The 26,043-nt window shown below is 40.9% G+C and overlaps 2 protein-coding genes across 17 annotated transcripts in view; one reads left to right on the top strand and one right to left on the bottom strand.

The window, feature by feature from the left end:
- Positions 1–26,043, top strand: part of tweek (transmembrane protein KIAA1109 homolog tweek) — a 101,975-nt gene that overhangs the window by 11,747 nt on the left and 64,185 nt on the right. For 14 of the 15 annotated variants that reach the window (XM_076210642.1, XM_076210645.1, XM_076210644.1 and 11 more), the window contains exons 13-34: positions 641–738; positions 1,528–1,682; positions 2,127–2,310; positions 2,877–3,005; positions 8,201–8,404; positions 8,915–9,109; positions 11,161–11,280; positions 13,773–14,015; positions 14,774–15,111; positions 15,351–15,551; positions 16,308–17,010; positions 17,252–17,409; positions 17,596–17,812; positions 19,715–19,894; positions 20,998–21,276; positions 21,407–21,529; positions 21,656–21,886; positions 22,780–22,983; positions 23,632–23,826; positions 23,952–24,085; positions 24,632–25,016; positions 25,324–25,436. In XM_076210642.1, the coding sequence (XP_076066757.1) occupies positions 641–738; positions 1,528–1,682; positions 2,127–2,310; positions 2,877–3,005; positions 8,201–8,404; positions 8,915–9,109; positions 11,161–11,280; positions 13,773–14,015; positions 14,774–15,111; positions 15,351–15,551; positions 16,308–17,010; positions 17,252–17,409; positions 17,596–17,812; positions 19,715–19,894; positions 20,998–21,276; positions 21,407–21,529; positions 21,656–21,886; positions 22,780–22,983; positions 23,632–23,826; positions 23,952–24,085; positions 24,632–25,016; positions 25,324–25,436 (4,789 nt within the window). The remainder of the gene's footprint in view (positions 1–640; positions 739–1,527; positions 1,683–2,126; positions 2,311–2,876; positions 3,006–8,200; positions 8,405–8,914; positions 9,110–11,160; positions 11,281–13,772; positions 14,016–14,773; positions 15,112–15,350; positions 15,552–16,307; positions 17,011–17,251; positions 17,410–17,595; positions 17,813–19,714; positions 19,895–20,997; positions 21,277–21,406; positions 21,530–21,655; positions 21,887–22,779; positions 22,984–23,631; positions 23,827–23,951; positions 24,086–24,631; positions 25,017–25,323; positions 25,437–26,043) is intronic. The other variant, XM_076210633.1, reaches the window with a different exon arrangement.
- Positions 8,988–26,043, bottom strand: part of LOC143040046 (uncharacterized) — a 99,153-nt gene continuing 82,097 nt past the window's right edge. Inside the window, exons 2-3 of one of the 2 annotated variants that reach the window (XR_012967683.1) lie at positions 14,539–14,677; positions 8,988–9,122 (exon numbers count right to left, since the gene is read on the bottom strand). Coding sequence is in view for 1 of the 2 variants with exons in the window: in XM_076210649.1 (XP_076066764.1) it covers positions 18,957–19,286 (330 nt within the window). In the remaining variant the exon portion in view is untranslated. Of the gene's footprint in view, positions 9,123–14,538; positions 14,678–18,574; positions 19,301–26,043 lie in introns of those variants that run through there. The other variant, XM_076210649.1, reaches the window with a different exon arrangement.

Below are 26,043 nucleotides of genomic sequence, written 5' to 3'. Positions count from 1 at the left end.
CTGTGTATTATTCACTTCAGGGTAATAAAAGAAATGTTGTCCCACATATTTCACTATTGTTCTTAACACATAATCTAGTATAATGTGTGTGGAATGAGGGTTATAAGTTACAAGTATGAGTAGACAATAGAGTTTATGGGAAGTTGAAATATAAGAAGATAATTTGTCACACACCATCTCTTGAGTTAGGTAATTTACGGTGTCAGGTCTTGCGACACTGCTTCTGACCCAGGGCAGTGGACAAGGTGCAGGGATGACCCGTCATCCAGGAGGTGCTAAGATAAGAGGGAGGGTGGAGGGGTGTGGAGTGTATTCAGGGATGGAATGGGTGGAAGTGATTTTATGCCTTTTCCTTTTTGGCTACCTCCCTTGTAAGGGGGAAAAAGCCTTGGTATATGTATGTAGGTACAGGACTAATGACCAGCAGGACAGTCTTACACGACCTTTGGGGCACCACTGTTGCTAGGTGTACGATGTCGATTATCTGTGTCATACAGCCTGCCCATCACAATATTCTCCCTATCACTTCCTGTAGTATAAATGTTTGCTCTTAATTAAAAAAGATGGGCTTGTCTTTGTTTTATTATTGGTAAATTTTACTATTACGTGATTTTATGTGTAACAGTATTTCTTTCTACAGCTCATGTTGCATTTTGTGGTGATAAATTTCGACTCAACTTCAGTCTGCCTTTTGGGGACTTCTTACCAGAGACCGTTACTCTAAACTTCATAATTTTGGTGAGTCGGCTTGTATGTTGCTTTAGTTTCAGATTCTTACATTAGATTGTTACCCTTTGTTTATTTTCAAAGCAGCTCCTTACCTAAAAGAAGCCACATGAATTAGAATTATGGACGAAGGATCATCTGTGTCACCTACCCAATGCCTGGGTCAGAAGCAGTGCAGGACGACACAGTGTTTATTGTTCAGTGTGAATAATACCTGCGGATGTGCTGTGTCTTGTGACACTGCTTCTGACCCAGGGCAGTGGACAGGATGCAGGAATGACCTATCATCCAGGAGATGCCAAGATAAGAGGGAGGGAGGAGGGTGGAGGGGAGTGGAATATATAGGAAATGGAATAGGTGGGAGTGGCTTCTATGCCTTTTTCTTTTTGGCTACCCCCGTGTAGGGGGAGAAAGCCTTTGGTATATGTATGTGAATAATACCATTGAGTTATTTAGACTTAGACCAAATCTGAGTGACATAAAATAGATGCCACTAGTTTTTCCTTGTTTCTTACTATAATGTTTAATTGCATTCTGTAACAAGTGCAATTTTATAAGGTGTCCAATTTTTCATATAAAACCACTGAGAATTTGTTTTACCATTTGGCATTCTTTTCATGCGGCTATTTATTTGCATACAGTAACTGTAGTTGGTTTTGTTTTATACAGGTACATTCCTTCATTAGAATATCTAGTAATTTTATAGGTAGTTCACATTATAAAAGATAAATTTTCCATGTATTAATGCTCTTTATTTATATTTTTATTCTTACCTTTTCTTCAATAACTTTTCTCCATTAGGGAGAGAATGTGGATTTAAGTCTCTACCTTCCACCATCAAACACGACGCGCAATATTATCACAGCTCTGGACCGCAACGCTAAACTCATAGACCGAGAGGGCCGTCCTCATACAAGTCTTAACAATGACAAGTGGAGGAAATATTGCAAACTAAGGTAAAGGTTTGATAGAATTGTTACACAAGATATTTCTTATTCAAATAGGAATTAAAGATATTGAGGAACTATTGGAGAACATCATCTCTCTGCTGCTCATCTTCGGATATCATTAACACCCACACCTTCATCTGGAGGTGTAACCCCAAGAGACTGGCATCTGGGGTCTGGACTGGGCCAAATGTCTCTTTCTATCATCTTTGAATTTCCTCCACATTTTCATATAAGGTAACAGAAACAGACCCACACTGACACTACATGGGACAGCAATCCAACATTTCTTCTGAGAGATCTCATTCTTGATCATCTTTTCAAAACTGACCCGATTGTAATATCTCAAAATGTCCATATTTTTATGACAAATATTTAGTTATGTGATTATATTTGCACATACTATATGTGATATGTTTGACTGCATTAGTTATGCTATTTTTCTTTTTATAGTGCTGGTTGGGTTGACTGTTGGAGAGTACCAGAACTAAAATTGAACGTTGGCTACACTTACCATCCTTCACCACCCCTTGGCCCATCTCCTCAAGCAAATGTATCCACCCCAGAAAAGGAGGAGTTGCTTCTCTCACCCATCAGAGCTCCTCATAAAAAGAAGTCGCCAATAGATATCATCAAGGTAAGGAAAAATGATAAAGTTTAAAACTTATAGTGATAGGTCAGATGATTTATATGGCCATCGTGCATAGGACTCAAACCTACTGCTCCGATGCCAAGAGGCTACCAAGATGGTGCCTTAAACTGCTCGGCAACAGGAGGTACAAAACTCTCTGAACTTGGAATGCTACTGGTTCCTGAGATTAGGAAAGATAGCTACCTGCGACCCCATCTCCTTTTTCACCAGAGAGCCGACCTCAACTTGTAGCAGGGGGTATCTGATTGATGTCACTGTCCAATAGCGAATTTCTCACTTGTAGTGATAGGTTCCTCTCTCCTTTTGTTTCTTTTGTCTTAATACCATTTTATGCAGATTGAGTTTGCTAGGTTGGTGAAAAGATTATGGAAGTTGATAGGGACAACCCAGTGCTGAGACTAAGTTTTTAGTCATCATAAGTGGATTGCTATGTGGAGCTAAGGCTGTTGACAGGCTTTGAAGATGGGCAGTGGGAAGTAGATACTTCTCAGAATCCAACCCCAGGTTACATATATTTTCTTGATGTGTGTAATTGTATAACTTTCTTTCAGACCCTGACACCGGAGCAGTTTGATCCAACATCGCTTACACCTGATACTTTTGCTGTGGACTTGAGGATCATTGAACCATCTGAAATAAAATTATACGGCTCTGTTCTTCGTCAGTTTGTTCATCTCAAGGTTTGTAGTTCATGTAATATAAGATTGATTCAGTTTTATTTAAAAAAAAGTAGACCTAAGTCATTGTAGCTAGGGCCTTCTCTTATTCTACATGAGGGGACAGAGGGGGGCTGCCAATTGAGTGAGGCAGACTTGCTGTGGATGTGCTATGTCTTGCTGCATTGCGTTTGACCCAGGGCAGTTGGCGTTTGACCCAGGGGTGGTGGAGGGGAGTGAAATGGGTGGGAATAGGTATATGTCTCTGACTTGGCTACCTCCCTTAACCCCTTCCATACGGTGCCGCACACGTAGGCGTCATGGGGAGCGAGTGTATTCGCGAGGCTGCCATATCGGCGTCTTGATTATATTTATTGTAGTCGCCCCTCCATAATGACATTCTTTCTAATTCTTTTGTAATCGCATTTTCTATGGTTATCAAAATTCACGGGTGAAGAGAGAACATAAGAACATAAGAACATAAGAAATAAAGGAGACTGCAAAAGACCATAAGGCCTACACTAGGCAGCTCCGTATCCATCACCACCTGTCATCCCCATCCATAAAGTTGTCTAATCGTTTTTTAAAACAACTGATAGTTTCAGCGCTTACTACGTGGTTACCAAGTTTATTCCATTCATCGACCACCCTATTAGTAAACCAATTCTTGCCTATTTCCTTCTTAAATCTAAATTTGTCCAGTTTGTACCCATTACTGCGAGTCCTGCCCTGTTGTTTTATTATGATGACCTTGTTTGCATCACCCTTGTTATAGCCTTTGATCCACTTGAACACTTCTATTAGATCACCCTGCACTCTGCGTCTTTCCAGAGAGTGTAAGTTTAGGTGCCTAAGCCTCTCTTCGTAAGGCAAATTTCCGAGTCCTTGTATCATTTTGGTCATTCTTCTCTGTACTGATTCTAATGAATTTACGTCCATTCTGTAGGACGGAGACCAAAACTGTACCGCATAGTCAAGGATGGGTCTAACTATCGCTAGGTAGAGTTTAATAATTACCTCTGCACTTCTATTCGTTACCGTCCTAGCAATGAAGCCTAATGCCCTGTTAGCTTTATTTCTGGCGCTAATACACTGCTTCCTGGTTTTAAGGTCCGGACTCACCAGAACTCCCAAGTCCCTCTCGCACTCAGATTTTTCTAAAAACGTGTTATCTAAGTTGTATCTATTTTCGGGGTTGTGTAGCCCTACGTTTAACACGCTACACTTAGAGATATTGAAGTTCATTTGCCACTTCACCGACCATGTTAACAGCTTATTAAGGTCATCCTGCAGAATCTGGGCGTCGTCTCCTGACCTAATTAGGCGTCCTATTTTAGTGTCGTCCGCAAACTTACTAACATCACTATTTAACCCTTCGTCCAAGTCGTTTATATACAAAATGAACAACAAGGGACCCAAAACCGAGCCCTGGGGAACCCCGCTAGTAACATTGCCCCACCTAGATTTTATTCCATTTATGGTGACCCGTTGCTTTCTGTTACTAATCCAAGCTCTAATCCATTCTAACACTTTTCCTCCTATGCCATGGGCTTTGATTTTATTTAGTAGTCTCTGGTGTGGCACTTTGTCGAACGCTTTGCTAAAGTCAAGGTAAATAACATCGTAATTTTCATTGTTGTCTGCCGCCTTATATACCTTAGTGTAAAAGGATAGAAGATTAGTCACACATGACTTACCCTTGGAGAAACCATGCTGTGAAACACGAATTAAATTATGCCCTTCAATGTGTTCTCTGAGTCTATTTACTATTATTGTTTCAAGCATTTTTCCTATAACCGATGTCAAACTGATTGGCCTGTAGTTGCATATAGATGATCTATCTCCCTTCTTAAAAACAGGAACAACGTTTGCCTGCCTCCAAGCAGTTGGAACAGAACCAGTGTCTACCGATTTATTGAATATTTCAGTTAACTGGTCGCAGATTTCAAATTTACACTCTTTAAGCATTCTTGGAAAAATTTCGTCTGGACCCGGAGATTTTGTAGCTTTAAGTCTGTCAATCTGCTTGACTACTTCCTCTTTACTAATGCTGATATTAGTTAGACTACTTTCTTCATCCCCTCTGAAAATCGGATCGCAGTCAGGTACTTTATCTAACCTCTCATCAGTAAATACCGATAGAAAATAATTGTTAAACTCCTCACTCATTTTTTCTTCCGATTCAATCATGACATTTTCATTGTTTTTAATTGGTCCTATTCTTTCTTTATTTTTTGTTCTATAGAGGTGAAAGAAACCCTTTGGGTTGGATTTTGCTTGACTGGCAACCTTGATTTCATAATTACGTTTCGCTGAACGTGTATTCCTTTTAACCAGCTTTGCCATTTCGTTATAATGTGCTCTAAGGTGTGATTCCCCGTTTTTCATTTTTACGTAAAGTCCTCTTTTCATTCCGATCTCATGTTTCAATCTGTCCGTCATCCATTTGGGAGTATTACTATTTTTCCGTATTGACTTTAGGGGGATAAATGTATTTTGTGCATTAATAATTAGATCAGTTAGATTGTTATACATGTCATTTAAATTACTGACCTGACTGCTGGGCCCTCGCCCCCAATTGACCTGCCCTGAGGTATGCGTAGTACCCTCTTTGACCCAGACCTGACCTAAGGTATGCTTCTTACCGTCCATGACCCACACCTGACTAGCCCCGCAACGAGAATCAAGAATGTCTGAAACGTCCGCCTGGCTTTTCGTATTCAATTTCAAATAGGTTTTTATATTGTCAAAGTTTGCTTTCCTGAAGTCTGGTACTTGAACGTTATTCGTACTTTTTATTTTTTCCCAAATAACATTAAATCTTATTTCTTGATGATCGCTAAAGCCTAGACTATCTCCCACTATTACGCTGCTAATTTGGTGCTCATTATTTGTTAGAATTAAGTCCAAGGTATTTTGTCCCCTCGTAGGATCGGTAATCATTTGTTTTAGGAAATTATCCTGCACTACATCTAGGAATTTCTTCGCTTCATGATCTCCTATTAAAGTTTCCCAGTCAATGTTTCTATAGTTAAAATCTCCCATGATTACAACGTTTTTGTACTGGGACGCTCTGTGAATTTCATGAATCAGGGAATCAGTCTGCTCAATGCTGAGGTTAGGAGGTCTATACAAGACGCCAATAATAGCTTTCTTATTCTTGCCTATAATCTCTACCCAAATAGATTCCGTACAGTCCTCTTCCTTAATCGAATTGTTGACAATACAGTTTAACCACTTCAATACGGGACTTAAATCTCGCGGGCAGCAGCCAATGCCAGCCGTACGACGTAACGAAATAATATTCGCATCATAAAATATAGTCGCCGCTTATATCGATCGTTCTCTCTTTCACCCGCGAATTTTGAAAACCACAGAGAATGGGATTAAGGGCGCATTTGGGAGAATGTAAAAACACAGGGGCGACTACAATAAATATAATCAAGACGCCGATATGGCAGCCTCGCGTATCCACTTGCTCCTCATGCCGCCTGCGTATGCGGCACCGTATGGAAGGGGTTAATGTATTTTTAACGAAAAGTGCTACACCTCCCCCATTCCTGCCGACCCTATCCTTATGAAAAAACTTATATCCTTCTATTTCGATTTCCGGAAGAAAATGTTTATCAGCCATGTTGATCCAGGATTCAGTAATAGCTATAATATCGAAATTTTCTACGCATGCTTTACCTCGCAGCAAATCAATTTTGTTAATTATGCTCCTGCTATTTGTATAGTAAACTTTAAGTTTATCTTCCCTCCACCTGCTTTGGTGATTTTTTACACAGTCCTCTAAGTTGTTTCTATTGCCTAAACTATATTCCGATACTTCCCCCCCTTCTCCCACATAATCTACCCGAAAAAACCCTGTAGGATGCCTACTTCTCGCTCAAGGGATTCAGCAAGGAGCCGAAATCCTCTGGGAGACAAGTGCACTCCGTCCCTTGTGTATAGGTGATTCTTACCATAAAAGCGGTCCCAGTTGTCGACAAATGCCCATCCATTGGCCTTACAATGTTTTGCCAGCCTGCAATTCATTGCAATAGCCCTGGAATGCCACATGCCTCCAACTCTGCGCCTCAGAAGGATTCCACATACTACAGGAACACCTCCCCTATTCTTGATCTTGTCTAGCGCATCCCGGTACCGCACAAATAATTCCTCACTCCCTAGCTTACCTATATCATTTCCTCCGGCACTTAAGCAAACTACTGGGTCCTTACCTTCTCCTACTAGACACTCCTCTATCCTATCTCTAACATCTCCTATGCCCGCTCCAGGGAAACACACCTGCGTCCTATGTTTCCTATCTTTGTCGCAGAAAACCCTGTCTAAATACCGCACTTGACTGTCTCCAACTACCAAAATCTTACCTGTGGGCAGGGATCCAGCGTCTGCCCTTTCCTTCTTCTCTTGGATTTCATTAGTTCCTTCTTCCTGCAGATTCGCCAGCACTTGAAACGAGTTTTTGCATTTCAGTGGGGCTGGTGAAGACTTTTTTTCACTTTTCCGCATCTTATTTCTCACCGTATTCCATCCATGCTCATCGCTAATTTTGTCTTCCGTATTATGGGCCTTCGAGCGGAGAACTCGATTCTCCTCTTTAAGGCACTTAACAGCATCCTCCAAGGCTTCAATTCTGCTAAGTAGAGATTGAACCTCTTCGGCGCTGAACACAGTGACACACTCACTCGCCATATCGCTAACTGAAGCAGCTACCCAGATATAAGCGGTGACTATATTTTATGATGCGAGTATTATTACGACACGTCGTACGGCTGGCATTGGTTGCTGCCACCGAGATCTAAGTCCATGACGCCTACGTGTGCGGCACCGTATGGAAGGGGTTAATAGGGGAAAAAAGCTCTTGCTATATAGATAGATATAGCTAAGGCCTGACAGCCAGAGCTGGTTCAAACAGGTTGGTCATGCACTGACATGAATTGTCATTGTTTGTGAAAGAATTAGATGTAGACTTAGGTCTGCCTATGTTTATAATATATCTATTATAATGAATTTTATCATAGAAATATTATAAATATAAAGAAGGAGCTAAGATAAGAAGGAAACAAGGTTGGTGGATTGGAGTAGAATGGATGGGAGTGGGTGCATACCTTGATTTGGCTACCTCCCTTATAAGGGAGAAGAAGCCCTTGGTATGTAGATAGATAGATATATAAATGATGATGAATTTTTCCACTGAAAGGTATCTTTTACAGGAAAACATTTTTGGAGAGGAACAAAAATTCACACCCATGCATCAGTCTCACATTGATGAAGATACAACCAGTGGCAATCAGCAAGATGATAACAAATCTGCTACTTATACGGATAAGAAGCCGGAGTTTGATTGTCGAAAGTACAGGCCATTTGAAGTGACAGTTAATATTAACATTCAGAATGTCTTTGGCCATTTGATGAGGGTAAGTTTGAATTCTATTTAAATTCTTGAAGGAGCAGAGGTCAAATGTTTAATGTAAAGTAATCAGTCGGTATATTTGTTTCATGCAGGAGCTTTGCAATCCAGAGGCTTCCAACAACAGCCTGTGGATTACCCAATAAGTCACTCAAAGAAGAAATGTTGTGAGGTTTTCTGTGATAATGATAATTATTGCTCAGTTTTGCTGGTAGGAAATATGCAGACCCAAAGTACTCAGCAGATGACTGTCCTTGTGTAGAAATGTGTAAACAGGTAAAGGGACTGTATAAGAGAAGCTGGTGTGCATGAATAGGTGCATATATTACCATGCAGTGCCAAGTGGATCAAATCAAACACTTTTTATACAATTTTATAACAATTTTATACTGTGCTGTTTGAGTAATGACACAAAGTGATCATAAGTGGAAGTGTTATAAATTGCATACATTATAAGTCAACGACTACCTGTATATGGAAATGTAAACTTGTATTTATATACTTATGTATTCATTAGGACTGTATGGAGAGTGACCCAGCCTGCCCTACAGTAGCTATGGATCGTCTGATCTTTGAGATGGACAAGCGTTATCGTGAGACCCGTCTTCAAGTTATTGTCTCTCCCCTCATTCTTTCAACTGTAGATCTGGTAGCTCGACCTCAGCGTCATGCTCAGCTTAACCAAGGCTTTGTCATGCTCACAGGATTACAGGTAGGGCTTTAACCTGTAAAGGTACAAAGATATAGTTATATGTCTCTTTATGTGTTTTTGTCAATTTCGTCATATTCATGGTTGTAGAACAAATAAGATATAAGAACAAGGTTATTGGGGTGTATCATAGCTCACTTGGTACATACATACATATACCAAGGGCTTTTTTCCCCCTTACATGGGAGGTAGCCAAATCCACTCCCATCCATTTCATCCCCACATACTCCACTCGTATTCACAACCCCTCCCTCCCTCTTCTCTTGGCTCCTCCTGGATGACAGCTCATCTCTGCATTTTGCCCACTGCCCTGGGTCAGAAGCAATGCAGCAAGATGCAGCACATCCACAGTAAGGTTGCTTCATTTAATTGGCAACCCCCCTCTTCATCCCCTCGTGCGGAAAAAGAGGAAATGGGGAGAAATCCCTTCGAGCTGCATCCAAAATATCATTCACACATACTCCCTCACCACCCCATCCCCCACCCACTCCCATGCATCACAGCATCATCCATACACAATCATTCTCCATACATTGTGGGTTTAGGAAAGGTAGGGGTTGTGTGGATCAGATTTTTGTGGTAAGGCAGATGTGTGAGAAAGTTTTAGGAAAAAGTAAGAATGTTTTTTGGGCTTTTATGGATTTGGAAAAAGCTCATGGCAGGGTAGACAGGAAGGCACTGTGGGAGGTTTTGCAGATATATGGGATAGGAGGATAGCTGTTGAGAGCAGTTAAGAGTTTTTACGAGAGTAGTAGAGCCTGTGTTAGAATTAGAAATGGAGAGAGCAAGTGGTTTGTGGTAAAGTTGGGACTCGCTAGGGATGTGTCATGTCACCATTGCTGTTCAAGGGTAATGGATTGGGGATTGGAGATGGTTAAAGAAAATGGAGGAAAATGGGAGATAAGCCAGTTGTTGTTTGCTGGCAACACTCCACTTGTAATAGGATCAGAGGAGGGATTAAGGAAGTTAGTGACTGAGTTTGGGAAGTTATGTGAAAGAAAGAATTTGAAGATAAATGTGAGTAAAAGTAAGGTGATGAGATGTACAAGGGGAGAGGATGGCAGCAAATTGGAAGTGAGTATTAAGGGAGGAAGACTGGAGGAAGTGGATAGCTTTAGATACCTCGGAGTAAATGTGGTGGGAAAGGGAGAAGTGGAAGTGGAGGTGGAATGTAGGTTGATAGAAGCAAATAAATGCCTTGGGGGATTCAAAAGTGTAATGAGAAATAGACATTTGGGAATGGATGCTGAGAGGAGATTGTATGAAGGGATGATTGTGTTGAGAGCACTGTATGGGGCAGAAACATGGAACATAAGAGAGGAAGAGAAAACAAATTTAAATGGGTTTGAGATGAAATGCCTGAGAAGTATGGTAGGGATTATTAGGCTGGATAGAGTGAGAAACGAGAAGGTGAAGAGGAGAGTAGGGGTGGAAAAGGAGTTGGGAAATAGGGCTGATGAAAGAGTATTTGGGATAGTTTGGACACATGGAAAGAATGAGTGAAAAGAAATTATTAAAGAAGTGTGGAAGGCAGAGGTGGATGGAGTGATAATGAGGGGGTGACCAAGGATGAGTTGGATGGATGGGGTAAAAGGGGCATTGGGAAAAAGAGGGATTTCATTGAGGAATCTCACTTGGCAGAAGACTTGAATGTATAGATTGTTTGGGTTCAGTCCCAACTTGGGGATGAAAGGATAAAAACATGGAGGCCACCATTGCAATTTTATTCAACTTGCATTTCATTATCAAGTTAGTAGACTCCCAAAGGAAATACATACATATACCAAAGGCTTCTTTCCCCCTTATAAGGGAGGTAGCCAAAAAACAAAGGCATAGAAACCACTCCCACCCATTCCATCCCTATCACACTCCACTCCCCTCCACCCTTTTCCCTTCCTCTTATCTTGGCACCTCCTGGATGATGGGAAGTGTAAACAAATTAAACAATGACTTCTCATTAGCTGAAAATAGGAAAGTCAGGCCATTTGCACCAGAAGGTGCATTACTAAATGAAAAAAATTATATTCATTACAGTATTTCTCTCTTCTTTTCAGATGAGGGGCCATGCCATGTTTAGTTCAGAAGAGCGTGCCTTAGATGAAGAGACGTTGGAATATGCTTGGCTGGTTGAACTCACAGTTGGGTCACTTACAGGCAAACTGACCGCCCCTCAGGTATTTGAAGGGAAACTTGTGGTTTCCTTCTTCTGTTTCTGTCTTTTCAACATCTTATGTCACATATCCGGGAAGCTCGCTGGTTGAGCGGGTTAGGGCGTTGTTACTTGCGACGAAGGTCAAGGGGATGGCGGTTTGAATCCTGCCACTGGCGAAGTTGAACAAGGTGCATGGTTCATTAAATTCTACGCTACAAAGTCCTCTGTGATGGGCACCGTCCTAGCCTTCTGATAGGGGGGAGTTTGTGATGTTAAACCACATCATCATGATGTCACATATCTATGTATTACTAGATATTCTTTCACCTTATTTTTCCTATATCTTGTTTTCTCCCTTCCCACCTTCTTATCACCCTTTTCAACACTATCACCTTTTCTCCATTTTTTCTTTTCTTCTTTTTATTCTTTCATTTGACTCAACCTTAACCTATTTGTAATAAAAACAATTATAAAATACAAGAAAGTAGAATGGATTCATTACACTAAAGAGATTGAAAAAGATTTTGGGAACTTTTATATAACTTTGTATCCAACTATAGAAAAGGCAACAAAACAGCTTATGAATTCCATACTCAAAGCTAACAATAAAAACATTCCTAGAGGCTTAGAAATATAATCAATAATACTCCAGGTATTAATAAAAAGAAAGAATACTAAGGAAAACACAATCTGTTGATGGAAAAACAAACTACAGACGCTCCTCTACTTACGTTCATTCGTTTTACGTTTTTTCGATTTTACGTTTGAACTGACTGTAAAAAAAAATTGTAAAAAAAAAAAATTGAGTGAATTTTTTAGTTTAGCGCGCTCTCCGTAGTTCAAACGATACTTACGGATGACGCTGCATCCATTGTTTACATTGCACAAACGACAGACTGAAAGTGCCTTGCCTCATCCTCCTCCTCCCTCCTCCTCCACCATCTCAATTTATGTTGCTTGAATTTAATCTATTTTAAATTAATGTTATTATTTTACAATGTTATGTGTATAATTAATTATTTAGGGGTGTTTTGTAAGATACGGTAATAGAATTTACGGATGTATAGTACAGTAACAACTTACGTTCATTTTCAACTTACGTTCGGCCGTTCGGAATGTAACTAAAACGTAAGTTGAGGAGCGTCTGTATAAACAAAGGAGGAACATTATAAAAATACATATATACATATACCAAAGGCTTTTTCCTCCTTACAAGGCAGGTAGCCAAAAAACAAAGGCATAAATTCCACTCCCATCTATTCCATCCCCACATACTCCACTCCCATTCACCCCCCTCCCTCCCTCTTATCTTGGCTCCTCCTGGATGATGGGTCATCCCTTCATCTCACCCACTGCTCTGGGTCAGAAGCAGTGTCACAAGACACAGCACATCCACAGCAAGGCTGCTTCATTTAAATCTATCCAAAAAGCCTCCCTTTCCCACTCTCCTCACTACCAGGTCCATATGCACTTACAAAAACCCACATCTCCCTTCCTAGTTTCACCATCCACATTAACCTTGAAGAAAGCTCCTTCCACTCCACCACACATTTACCTATCTCTTCACTCACTAGTGTAGCCACCCCTTCTCTCCCTTGTCCTCTCTTCACTCTTGAGACCCTCCCAACTACACTCCCAAACTCACTCACCTTTCCCTTTCAGCTTAGTTTCACTTAAGGCCAACACATCCATCTTTCTTCTCACAAACATACTGCCTATCCATTCCCTTTTAATCTCATCTGTACCACATCTGTGCACATTAAAAAATCCAAACTTTAGGGTTCTGTTTGGGAAACTCCTCCCAGACCCTCTTATGCCTTTGCTTTTTTTTTAGGAATATCCCCTTTGGGGCTACAGGGAGAAGGATGCCTAGTCCTATTCCCATCCTGTTTTTGTCGCGTTTTACGACTCTGGGAAAACTTGGTGGCAGTATTCTTTTCCCCCCACCACAGGGTTCAGTGAAATAAGAAAATGAGTATTCAGAAAAATGGTACAGTACAGTAACAAGAGTGGGGGAACAGCATAATGGAGGGACAGTTGCAGAATAATAAAGTATCATAATTTCTCTATGAATACAGATTTTCTCTACCACAGAGTGATGTGTGGCACTGGTCCATAGGGGCACCCAATATAGACCCTAAAGTATCAGCTGCATGCTACTGAGCGGCTTTTAACCCCACAATAGCATCCAGCAAATACCCCAGATGGGGGTGATTAAAAAAAACAAAATAAAAAAATAAGGTGTGGGATCCATTTGATTAAAATTTTGTCACTGAAGCAGTAAGGCAACATTGTAGATAATTTTTTCTTCAAATGCAGAACTCCAGAAAACAAGAATAACAAAAATATGCAAAATAAAAGCAAAATGAGAGAGCACCCCACCCTTCTCCAATAAAGATGTAGGAACACCTGGGTTAATAGACTGGTTGATTAATTTGAGGTCATTAATGATCTTGTTGCACCTACTCCCACATTTTAACCAATGATCTTTCTTTTTTTTTTTACCCAACTCAGCTACATCATGTTGTGACAGCCATTGAAACCTTTGTCTTTACGGCTGAAGACTCTGAGAATTGCCTCCGTCATCCACGTCCATACCACATCTGCTTCCATGGGTCACCCCAGCCAGAGTGTCAGCACACATCCCCAGACCACTTCTGCCCAACTACCGACACCATCAAATACAAAATGGTCCGGGCATCTATTGACCTCATTGACCTGCATTTGGTTGAAGGTGGCACTGATATGAATTTGCAGGTGTGTAAGCTGATACTTTTGTTTAAGTTTTGTGCTTGTATTTTGCCGTAATGAAAAGCTTCGCAACAGAAGCCCACAAAGTATTATACTATTCCATACATTGTTACTCCTTTTCATGCACAGCCTACCCAGTCAAAATCTATAACATAACAATAAAGCCTTCCCATGAATAGGATTTAACCATTCCAGTACCTCATGTGAATACCTCCAAAAGGATACAGGACTACATTACTTTAGCATAAACATGTTATGGGTGATTATGAGCACAAAAGTAAAGTGTAGCTCTTCATCCTAGACAGCCAGACATCCTTGGAAGTGCATTTATAGCCCAATACAAAAATTTCCACTGCCATGAACACATCACTCACTGCCTTCACTTTCCAAAATTGAGGAGAAATGCCATAGATCTCTCCAGGAAAAATTGGACTGTTGTCTGTGTTGCATTAGTGGGGACTTCCTATGTCACTGGCTTATAGTAGTAGTAGTAGTAGTAGAGGGAAGCAATCACAAGTTATCAACTAACCTTATGTGAAAAGATGAAGGTAATACAGAGTTGATAGAGGTCTTGGGACCAGTACAGAGGCCAAGTATGGGTGGCTGGGATTCTGATGTTCACTGTGGAGGGCCACCACTGTCATTGGTTCCTTGTATAGTTGCACACTCTGGAATAGGAGGACAGTAACTTAGATATTGTGTGAAATTGTTTTCAACATACTTTATCTCTTGATTGATTTTATTCCCTTCTGTACGTATGACAGGTGTTCCCAGTACGCATCGCTACTTGCAACTTGCATGGGCAGCACACCAAGTCTGGAGTGACCGCCCATATACAAAATGTCCGCCTACATAATTATATTTGTGGAGGTCAGGCTGGTGCTAAAGACAGCATTAATGTAGGTAGTGTTGGGAGAGGGGCTGAAGGTGCCTCAATGTCTGGATTATCAGGATCAGGCATTGGAATGATGGGATCTACAACAACAGCTGTGAATGGGGACATGTGGATTGAGGCAGGCTCTGTGATATTGGGGCCCCTGTACATTGACGCGGCCATTAGCACTGACATTTTGCACCATGACATGCAGCTCATTCAACATAGGTAGGTTTTACCAATATGCTGATCTTTGAAAGAAGTGTCTAAGTTTTATTGCTGATTTGTAATAGTTCCTTTTGTAAAGGAACATCCAGCACATTTGAATTTCATTGTTAAATACATGTCGGTTTTCTTTTTATCTTTAATTTTCTTTTTTCCAATCAAATTGTCTGTTACTGAGTAAATGTATGGATTTCCTATACAGATTATTTTTAATTTTATTTGATGTTATTCTTTGTTTTCAGGTTTCTCAAGCTTCATGACCAAAAGAGCAAACGCCTTTGGTTCTTGTGGCCACAAGAAATCACCAAAGTTCCCCAGAATATATACAGCAAGTGTGGGTGTGTAGGGGGTTGTGCATTTTTTGGATCAAATCGTAATGGACCAAGGTTCTTCAAGCCAAGCAAAGTGGACTTTTATGAGGGACTTAACGTTGCTCAGTATAGGTAAGAATTCTTATCCGTTTTCTGTGGAAGGGCCCAAAAACCATTGCCAGCCATTATGGAGCAGCAAGTTTTCCACCTTGTGAAATTTGAGGCAAGAGTTAATAGTATCATTTCAAATTATATACATACATATACCAAGGGCTCCTTCCCCCATACAAGGGAGGCAGCCAAAATCAAAAGGCATAGTTCTACTACCTCCCATTTCATCCTCACCCACTCCACTCCTATTCACCACCCCTCCCTCCCTCTGCCCATCTTCCTCTTACTACCACCTCTTCCATAATCATCTCTCCATGTGCACCTTTGACCTTCTCTTCTCTATTTGATTCACCTTCCCTTCCTCTCTTGATTTCCTTCCAAAACATGTTTTCATTACTTTCAAAATTTTCTGTCATACTCTTGCCCCATTTTACATCTGCTCTCCTTTTTTGGCTTCTTTATCTTAAGACAGATGAGTGGATGGGTGGTGAGATAAACACAGGGAACCGTTTAGGGATTTATTCTGACGTTTCATCCTTACCAGGACTTCTTCAGAGTACATGTACTCTGAAGAAGTCCTGGTAAGGACGAAACGTCAGAATAAATCCCTAAACGGTTCCCTGTGTTTATCTCACCACCCATCCACTCATCTTTATCTTAAGTTTTCCTTCTCTTCTTTTTTTCTTTGCACCTCTCATATATCAAATTATATGACATAGCAAAAAGCAAAACTGTGTGTAGTTTGATATTTTACCAATGAAGTGTTTATTTTTTCAGAGTGAATGATGTTGGTCAGGATCCCGGATTTGGACAGAGCATTCTTAATGAAGGGCAACTTGTCCTTGATATCAATGCATATGTGGATGTCATTCGTTGCTTACAGCTGAGTGAAGGCACAGACAAAGATGAATATGCTCTCAGTTCTGGTTATGCAAAAAGTGCATCGCCTTCAGATCCTCAGCTAGTATCAGTGCGCACAAGTAGTCATCATCAGTCAGGAGACGCACACGAACATTGTCGCTTGGATCCGAGAGTGTATCACAGAGAAGTATCGGTTACTAGTCAAGACTCTGATCCTCAGACAGCAGAATCAGAACCCATTAGTCGTCAGAGGACAAGCTTTGATTTGGCCCTCCTCTCCAAAGTACACAAAGAAGTTGGTTTGAAAGTTCCGGCAGGGGAGATCCTCTCACCAGGAAGTTTATCGGATTTACGTTTGTCTGTGGATAATGTAAATACATCATCAGGAAAACAGGGCAAAATGCCCTCAAGCCTTTCCCTGCAGACTGAGTTGCCACTGCATGCAGCAGCTGCAGCTACAGTAGCAGTGCCTACAAGGTCATCAGAGAACAGCGTACCTGAATCTAGTTCTCGTCAGTCTCTCTCTAGTCAACAAGATTTCCTTTCGTCTGTACAACGAACAGTTTCTATTGGAAGTGAAACACTTTCTGAAGCTTTCTTCTCTGCCGATGAAGACCAGGTATGCTTTTCTGTAGTTTCAAAGTATTAAGTAAGTTTATTTGGCATTGCATCAATATACATGAATTGCAGATAATGAAAAGAACACAGTTTGAATTAACAGTTACAAATGCCAAGGATAACAAAAAAGCATGTAAGCTTATTTCCATTGTGGTCCTCATAGTCATAATTTGGTGCATCAGAAATTGTAAGAAAGTTGATTTGTACCTTGTAACCCAAATTTTTGGGGCATATTTTTGTAGGTTACTATCATCGGAAGTCATGAGGATTCCATGTCAGGAGGCTCTTCCCATGTCAGCATAATGCAGGGATCAGATGATCGGCAGAGACACTCAAGTGACAATGCTTCTCTGCAGTGCAATGGGTTTTCTCCTCTTCAGAGATCATCTAGTGGTGTTAGGTTAGAATCACATTTTAAGTGAAGATGAAAATCAAAGTGTATTTCAAATTAGATGTTGACACATAATTTTGATAATTTGTAAAATGTCAGAGGAAGCTTGCCATCTCTTAGAATTTTACTTGGCTGGATGCAGGTTTTTACATCGTATGGGGATAAAAATTATATATATTTTTTTTTACATAACAGTGGCCAGAAGGGTAATTTGTCAAAAGAATTGACTCCTTCACCCTGTGCATCGAGGCAGAGTAGTGGCCACCATCGTGAACACAGCCAGACATCACTTCTAAGATCTGGTAGCTCAGGGTCTACTTCTTCATCCTTGTCCTTAGGATCCTCAAAGTCTACAAAAGGCTCTTACAAGAAGAGTCCACACATGCCTTGCAAGGAAAAGAAAAAGGTAAAGGTAAGTTCTGTAGTTTATGGTAGAAGAAATAATAGAAGGATAGCGTACTGGGATCCCCTGTGGATCAGAGTCACACATCATTCATTTGTTTGAGTAATAACTGTGCTCATAAAGGAATAGAGATGTGTATTAAAAGGGAAATGATGGTGAACACAGTATTCAAGAAGAAAGTATATTTGAGCCAGGTTGGTTGGTGGGAAGATTATCAAGAGGGTGTTAATGAACTATGTAGGGGTTCACAAAAGAAAGATCGGAAGAATTCTGGATGGAAATGTTTTCAGAGAAGGCAGTCTGATCATTATCTTGTAGGTTGTGACTTCATTGGATGGATTGGAGGTGTGAGAGAAAGACTTCTGGGTTCTTTGCTTTAATTGTTAAACTTGTCAGCTTGACAGTTGGGCTTTGTCTGTTGTTTACCACCTAGGGAGTGATGAAGAAAATGTGTGACAGTTGCCAACACATCTTTACAGTCTATATACACATGTTCCTTATGTCTATTTTATGTACAATATGGATCTGAGTGTGAGCATCCAGTCTAATTTACATATACATATATACATGAAAAACATTATTCTAATGCAGATATACACTAGTGTTATGATTTGGCAATCTTGTCTGTTGCTTTGAGCTTGGAAGTCAGGTGGCCACTGCAGGTGGCCTGAGGTCAAATCACACAGTAGGCATCCAGTAGAGCAAGCCTACTACCATGTACTACTTTGCACCATGAGCACACAAGTATGCATGCACAAATATAAACTGAATAATTCATAAACTCAAGGGTAAGTATAAATGCATATAGGTATTGTCTAGCAACATGCTCGTGTAGAGTTGTTGTTTCTCTCTACATTGAAGGTTAAAGGTGTTTGGAGAATCAAACCCTTATAGGTCTTCTTTGCTTTAATGTTCTAGACTGCTCTCTGGTTTATATATACAATACAACCTCTAAGGAAGACTCGGGGGTTGCCAGATTAAACATGTTTACAAGTAGGCTGTTTCTATATTCACATTAGGAAAAATATAAGAAAGGTTGGTCATGGAAGATAGGTGTAAGGCTCATTCAGTGTAGGGGTTTCCCCAAATGCTGGCAGCTTCTTCTGATCAAGCAGATGTTTCGGGTGTCCGGCCCAAAATGTGGTGAGGCCTATTATTCAGTTAGGGGTGTTGGCTGGAAAAGTTGGGTCCTTTGGTCACTTAGGGACAATGGGCTGTCCCTTGGGAGATCCGTGACAATAGATGGTCTCTGGAGAGTATCTTCAGAGTTCACGCTCACTCTATATGCATGCGTGCATGTGCACACGACATCGAAGGAGATGATAATTCTCGACACCAGTCTCTTAGGTGGTGTGGGTTCATATCCCACCGCTGCCACCAGAATGTAGGTTGTAACTACATTGGTTGGATTGGAGGTGTGTAAAACTTCTCTGGGTTCTTTGCTGTAATTGTTAAACTTGTTGGCTTGATAGTCGGGCTTCATCTGTCACTTGCCACCTAGGGAGAAATGAAGAAAATATGTGATGATTACCAACACATCTTTACAATCTACATACACATATTCCTTATGTCTATTTTATGTACAATATGGATCTGAGTGTGAGCATCCAGTCTAATTTACATATACATATATACATGAAAAAAATTAATGCAAATAAACATTACTGTTATGATTTGGCAATCTTGTCTGGGAGGAGGGTAGAGGGGAGTGGAGTGTAGGGGATGGAAGGGGTGAGAGTGGTTTCTATGCCTTTGTTTTTTGGCTACCTCCCATGTAAGGGGGAAGAAAGCCTTTGGTATATGTATGTATGTGTATGTATGGTTATAGAAATCGGTAAGCAAAAAAAAAGGTTTATATTAATATATTACTCCAAGTCTCCCTTGCAGAACACTAATTGCTTGCTTTTACAGGGATCAGCAGAGGAGACCAGTGACAGTAGTTCTGAGGTTGCCAGTATTTCCAGTACCTCTTTCATTTCTGCCTTATCATCCCAGGAAGATATTGCACTTGTAGACTTGCACATGCAGCTCAACAAACCAATCATTGATTCACCCTTGCTTATGTCTTCGTACATCAATCATATGACACAGGTGAGAATCATATTCTATCATGGTAGCCTTTTGAATGTAACAGGTTGGTATAGTGGGACCTTTAACATTACCACTATGTTCCAAATCATCGTCAAAACCCATGACCCCCAGGTAATTGGCCACAGCAACTGGTTTGACCCACAATTCACTCAGAAAAGAAACAGTTGTCTGGACAGTGAGAATAGGGCAGTGAAGAAGATGCTCAATGTCCTCTGTCTGGTGGTGGTTGCATCTGGGGTAGTTGGAATCTATTCCCAGGTTTTCTCAATTATTGTTGTTGTTGTTCCCTAGACTGTCTGTCTGAGCAGTCCCGTCTCCCCAAGAAATGCCACAGCCGGAACAGGGTTTTCCCACAGATCCTTTATAGAGTGTATGTTGCATTGTTTGCATGCATGATTGTGTATAATGCAGTCTTCCATTATGTGTTGAATAATATGGGGTGAAGTGTTACATCCTGGGTAGTTGTCCACAATGTAGTCATCCAATCTCTTCTAGTAGCTTAGAAGGGCTCGGTGGTGGCTGCACCACAGTCTGGCCAGGTGGACTCTGTCCTTTTGTGGGGGAGAGGATTCAGAGGGATGGATATCAGGGTGTCTGGCATACAGCAGTGTGTTGTCTTTTAGTGTGTTAATGGAGCAGTGAGTGATATGATTATGAATATCTTTCCAGAGACTGGTATTTGGTGGTTCTGGAGGAAGAGAAGAGAGTATTTGTGTGTGATTTAGGTATTTGGGTGTTTTTTTATGTATCATGGTGTGTGTGGGTGTTCTGCTATGTTGTGTAGTGGGTGTGCTGTGTTTGTGGAGGCTGCAGTGATTCATAATTGTTGGGTACCATGCTGTGGGCAGTGGGCAAGATCCAGGGATGACCCGTCATCCAGGAGGAGCCAAGAAAAGAGAGAGGGAGGGGTGGTGAATGGGAGTGGAGTATGTGGGAATGAAATGGGTGGGAGTGGATTTATACCCTTGTAAGGGGGAAAAAGCCCTTGGTATATGTATGGATATATCATGCTGTGGATGGATGTTTAAGTGTAGTTCTTTAAGATATTTGCAAACAGTAATTAATATTTCATTCTGTTGTTGAATTCCTGTCTCACCCCACAGTTACGATGTCAGAACTGGTCAGCCCCAATCCCGTCCTTCAGCAATACACAGAGCAACAACGGTGAGGGATCTTCCCTCCCATACTTTGAGAAACTGAGTGAAGGCTTTACAGCTATTAGGATGTCCAGCAGAGCCAATGGTTCACTCGGCCAGATGCCTCCAAGATCACCACCACCACCTTCAGGAAGAACTCCATCCCACCCATATGCTTGGGACACACCAGTCTTTCTGTGGGGGACTGGCCCAGAGTCACATGAAGAAAATAAACCAGAAGAGGAGGTATTTGACGTAATTATGCTGTATATGGTGGGGAGATAATGTTGTCATGGTATTCCCATGTGTTTTGTAGATGACCTAAAAGAGATCTTCACATGTAAAATCTAAGACTGAGTTGACTTTATTGTTTCAGGACATTGTTGGAGGTGTGTGTGATGCTAACACTACAAGGACTACTGTAGTAATGAAATTGAAGAAGGAGGTTGATATTACATTATCACCCATGGTTCTTGATTCTGCTCAGCTTATGTTGGAGGTAAGTGGAAGAAGAAAGAATACTATAATATGCCTGTATACAATGTGGGTAAACCAGTTTCATCTGTCGGGCCCTGTTATCATCTTTCAGTTTTTGACTCGTGAGTTATTATGTTCCTCTTTTCAGGCTGTAACTCCTGTTGTGGAAACTCTTCATCCACTGACTATCATCAACAAAGCACATATTCAGTCCTCACAGTCAGTTGAAGGACAGAACACTTTAAAAAAGGAGCGCTACATGTATTGGTCCAGAGTACGTGACAAGAAGGCTGCTACACCAGAGCAGTCTGCAATTTTAAGCAACACGTATCAAGAGAGCTGCTTCCAACAAATACAAGGGCAAATTTCTGTTCCAAGGGTAAGACACACAAATCATCTTGTTTTACAATACCACGCACTAACATACCCTTGACAACAACACAATATACCTTCTCTGAATGACTTATGGATTCACCCAGTGGCCATTGCCAGTTTCCTGGGCATTGTGGGTATACTGTAAGAGAGACCTGGGGCAACAGATTGACTGACTAATACAACTCCTGTTTCTCTTTTATCCTTCACTACATTCCATATTTCTCTCAGCTTCGCTGGGTATTCTTTCTATTTCTCATTGAATTTGCTCTCCTTCAGCACTTCTCTGCTTACCTTTACTTCCTCCTCCACTTAATCTCCACTCTCAATTTCTCTTCCATATAATGATCACTGTCCACTACCCTTTTCTTTAAGTACACTTGTGTCCAGAACTCTCTTAATCCTCATTTTGGACACCACTACATAGTCCATTAACACCTTCTCAACTCACCTCCCCCCAACCATTATGGTCCACATGTACTTATCTTTCTTCTTAAACAATGTGCCTGCATGTAACAGAGGGTTTAAGTGGGAATGAAACAAAGAGATGAGCACAGTAGGACTGAAAGGGGTGAGGGTGTTCCTTTATCATGTCAGCCCACCATACTTTGTGGGTTCCATCAGTTGGCCCCCAAAGAGCTGAAATTATTATTTTCATTGTATGTTTATGGGTTTTATTGTGTCTTGCAACACTGCTTCTGACCCAGGGCAGTGGACAAGATGCAGGGATGACCTGTCATCCAGGAGGTGCCAAGATAAGAGGGAGGGAAGAGGGTGGAGGGGAGTGGAGTGTGATAGGGATGGAATGGGTGGGAGTGGTTTTTATGCCTTTGTTTTTATTGGCTACCTCCCTTATAAGGGGGAAAAAAGCCTTTGGTATATGTATGCATTTACTTTCAGGTAAATATTACACTCTTGCAAGCATCTGTGGTGGAAGAAGTCATTTCGTTTTCTGCATTAGACAACGTTCGTGACCTGACGTGTGTATCCTTGTTTTCTGTGTGCCTGGACGGTGTCGACTTGCAGTTTTATGCAGGTCATCAGTCCAAGAAGTCCGTCCAGATGTATATGAGAAATCCTAATGACCCAACTATACAGAAGAAGGTAGGTCTTTGTCAGAAAAGAGTAGAGCATATCAGAAAACCACATTCAGACTTTAAATATAATTGATTGTAAATTATTTATTTATTTTTTTAATAAGAGGCTCCAGCATGACCAAGTTTGACCTACTTCCATCATTCACAATCTTAATTAATGACATTTACTAAGTGAAGTATATAAAGATACAAAGTGAGACCTTTGCCTTTGGAAATACATGTATACATGCATACACCAATAGACCTTTTTCGCCTTGTAATGAGAACAAGGACCCTACACCCCATACTCATCCAAAACCCAGTTACGGTTACTGTCCCTCCCATCTTAATACCACATGGATGAAGGGTCATCTCTGTCCCCCTTCCACACTGCTCAGGTCAAAGACAGCACACCAACACACATCATTCCCACAGCCAGAGCTAGTTTACCCACCACTTCATTATATGGTGAACCTGTTTTTATCTTCTTCAATTATTTTTTTAAACAATTTTGTATGTTCACAAGAAACTTTGATTTTCCGGGGTAAACTTAAAGTAAGACAAAATGTGAGCTAGTTTATTCGCCACTTCAATAAATATGGTGAACCTGCTTTTATCTCCTTCAATTATTTTCTGAAACAATTTTGTATGTTGACGAGAAACTTTGATTTTCCAGGGTAAACTTAAAGTAAGACAAAATGTAGACTTGTTGTCGGAGCCAGTGTACATTGAGACTTCGGAAAGGCAACAGGAAGAGACGATGGTATCCGTGTGTGTCTCCAAAATGCATGTACAGTTGCGACGCCTAAAGAATGAGAGTGTTCTTCTGAAGGATGCCAGCATTACTGCTATACCCAACCATCGCTCAAAGGTGAGCATTACCTGGAGATGATCCTGCTAAATTGGATAAAGTTCTCTAGCATTAACCAAAACGATTATTGTTCAGTATGAAAGGTGTTGAAGATATCATTATATTAATTGATTTGTAACCCACAGGTCTTGTTTATGTTCAATCGTGCATCCCGGGATCAGGAAGATGAGGAAGACATGTACACGGTTGGAGCAGCTTTGGAGGATGAACGTATGGGATTTATCATGTTTGAGGCTGGCCTCGAAAATGTATCTCTGAAGTAAGTTATAGTTATTAGTCAGGAAAAAATAAAAGTATTCTTACAGGTGCCTTATTTGATTTTATAGTTTCATAGATACTTGATCCCTGTAGTGGGCTATTGCTTGCATAGTTATACACATGTCAGCCAAGTAAGGAAGAGAAAGTGCAAAAGATATGAATGAATGGGAGGAGGTTATGAATGGATGAAAGGACGTGGCCTGAAGGGAATATTTTTTTCATCTGATTTTTAGATTATTTTGACTGGATGAGGAGGGAAGTTGTCACCATATGATGCCCTGTGGGGGCAAGCCAGCTGCAGTTGTCAGGTCCTCTTGTGAAAAACCTATCCACTCTGCATTGCCTTTGATCCAAGAAGTGCGGCAGGGCACAGAGATGACCCTTCATCCAGGAGGTGTTTGAGATGGGAGGGGTGTGAAATGGGTTTTAATGTGTATGTAGAGGGCATGTGCTTTGAATTAGCCACTCCTCTTATAAGGGGGGAAAGGTCCTTTGGTGTGTATTAATATTGATTTTCTTTCAATTAAAATTTTTATAAATTTTCTAGGGGGGTGAAAAGAAAAGGATTTGGTCAGCATTCAGAAGAAGGCAGTCACCGAAGTGATGGAAATGGTCCTGGAGCACCTGCAGGGTGTGGAGGCCAAACAACCATGGGATCCATGGGATCTACCTCAGCTCCACAGGCCTCAAGCAACGGACATGGTGGCAACTCGGCAGGAATTGGTACAAGTGGAAGTGGAGGTGGTGCAAGTAGTGGAGGGGGGTCAGGACCCCCATCTGCAGAGGCCAATCGTTCAAATGGCGAAAGTCGGAAAGACACCCACGAAGGTTCCTGTTCTGTGTCCCAGATGTCCAACGTTTCTAATCAGTCGGGGGCAGCACATTCAGTCTCGTCAGTCAATGGCAGCAGTAGAGAACCACAGTGCCCACAGGTGTGCAAAACTTTCTTTTTTCTTTTTTTGCATTTGTATAGATTATTCTTGATTATTAATTCATGTGTAACCTGTTTGTTATATAAAAAAGGACCATTTTCAGCCACTGTATTCAATGTATATTATTAGAATGATGGAATACTATAGTGTGTAGTACATCATTGTATTGAAATGATGTAATTTAATGGTATGCTTTATATTGATGTCAGAAGTTCCCATCTGCACTGGAAATTGAATACAGAAGAGGTCTTTCACATATTGTATCATGAATGTAATATAATTTTTTTTTTTTTTTCCTAAACCACAGAGGAAGAATGAGAAAAAGGACATCACATCCTTCACTGTTGAGCTGAAGACCGTTTGGTTCAATTTTGCTGCTCCCCCACACACTCCAATTACAAGGAAACTGGACTTTACAAGGTCATTGATGTTTGAAGTATATTTTATACTTTTCTTTTCATGAGTGTCCTATGAATTCTCTAAATAGAATTTTTTTTCCTTGGCAAATAAACTTGTAAATGATTCTATCTAGCTAACTATATACCAAAGGTTTCTTCCCCCTTTTAAGGGAAGTAGTCAAGTCAAAGGCACGCAACCAGTCCTTACGTAATCTAAGTAATGCAGGTTAAAACATCAATATTTGTGGCATAGGTTGAGGAAATAGTGGTTTTAACCCTGCTGTAGGCAAGTTGAACTAAGGGCATGGTTCCTCAGTAAGGGGCACCATCCTAGCCTTCTGATGGAAAAGGATTTGGGAGATAGGGTTGATAAAAAGAGTATTGGGATGTTTTGGACACATGGAAAGAAGAGATGAAGAAAGATTAATAAAAGAGGTGTGCAGAGGTAGTGGAAATGAACATGAGGGGGTGACCAAGGATGAGACATATGGATGGGGTGAAAGGGGTATTGGGAAAAAGGGGAATGTCTGTTGAGAAAGGAAGGAAGAAGACAGAAGATAGGGGTGAGTGGAGAATGGTTGTGTATGGACGATGCTGTGATGCATGGAAGAGAGTGGGTGGGGGATGGG

The sequence above is a fragment of the Oratosquilla oratoria genome, chromosome 27, assembly GCF_046742065.1.
Source record: "Oratosquilla oratoria isolate Oo_2021 chromosome 27, ASM4674206v1, whole genome shotgun sequence".
Taxonomy (NCBI): Eukaryota; Metazoa; Arthropoda; class Malacostraca; order Stomatopoda; family Squillidae; genus Oratosquilla; species Oratosquilla oratoria.
This window is presented reverse-complemented; position numbering and strand designations above follow the sequence as displayed.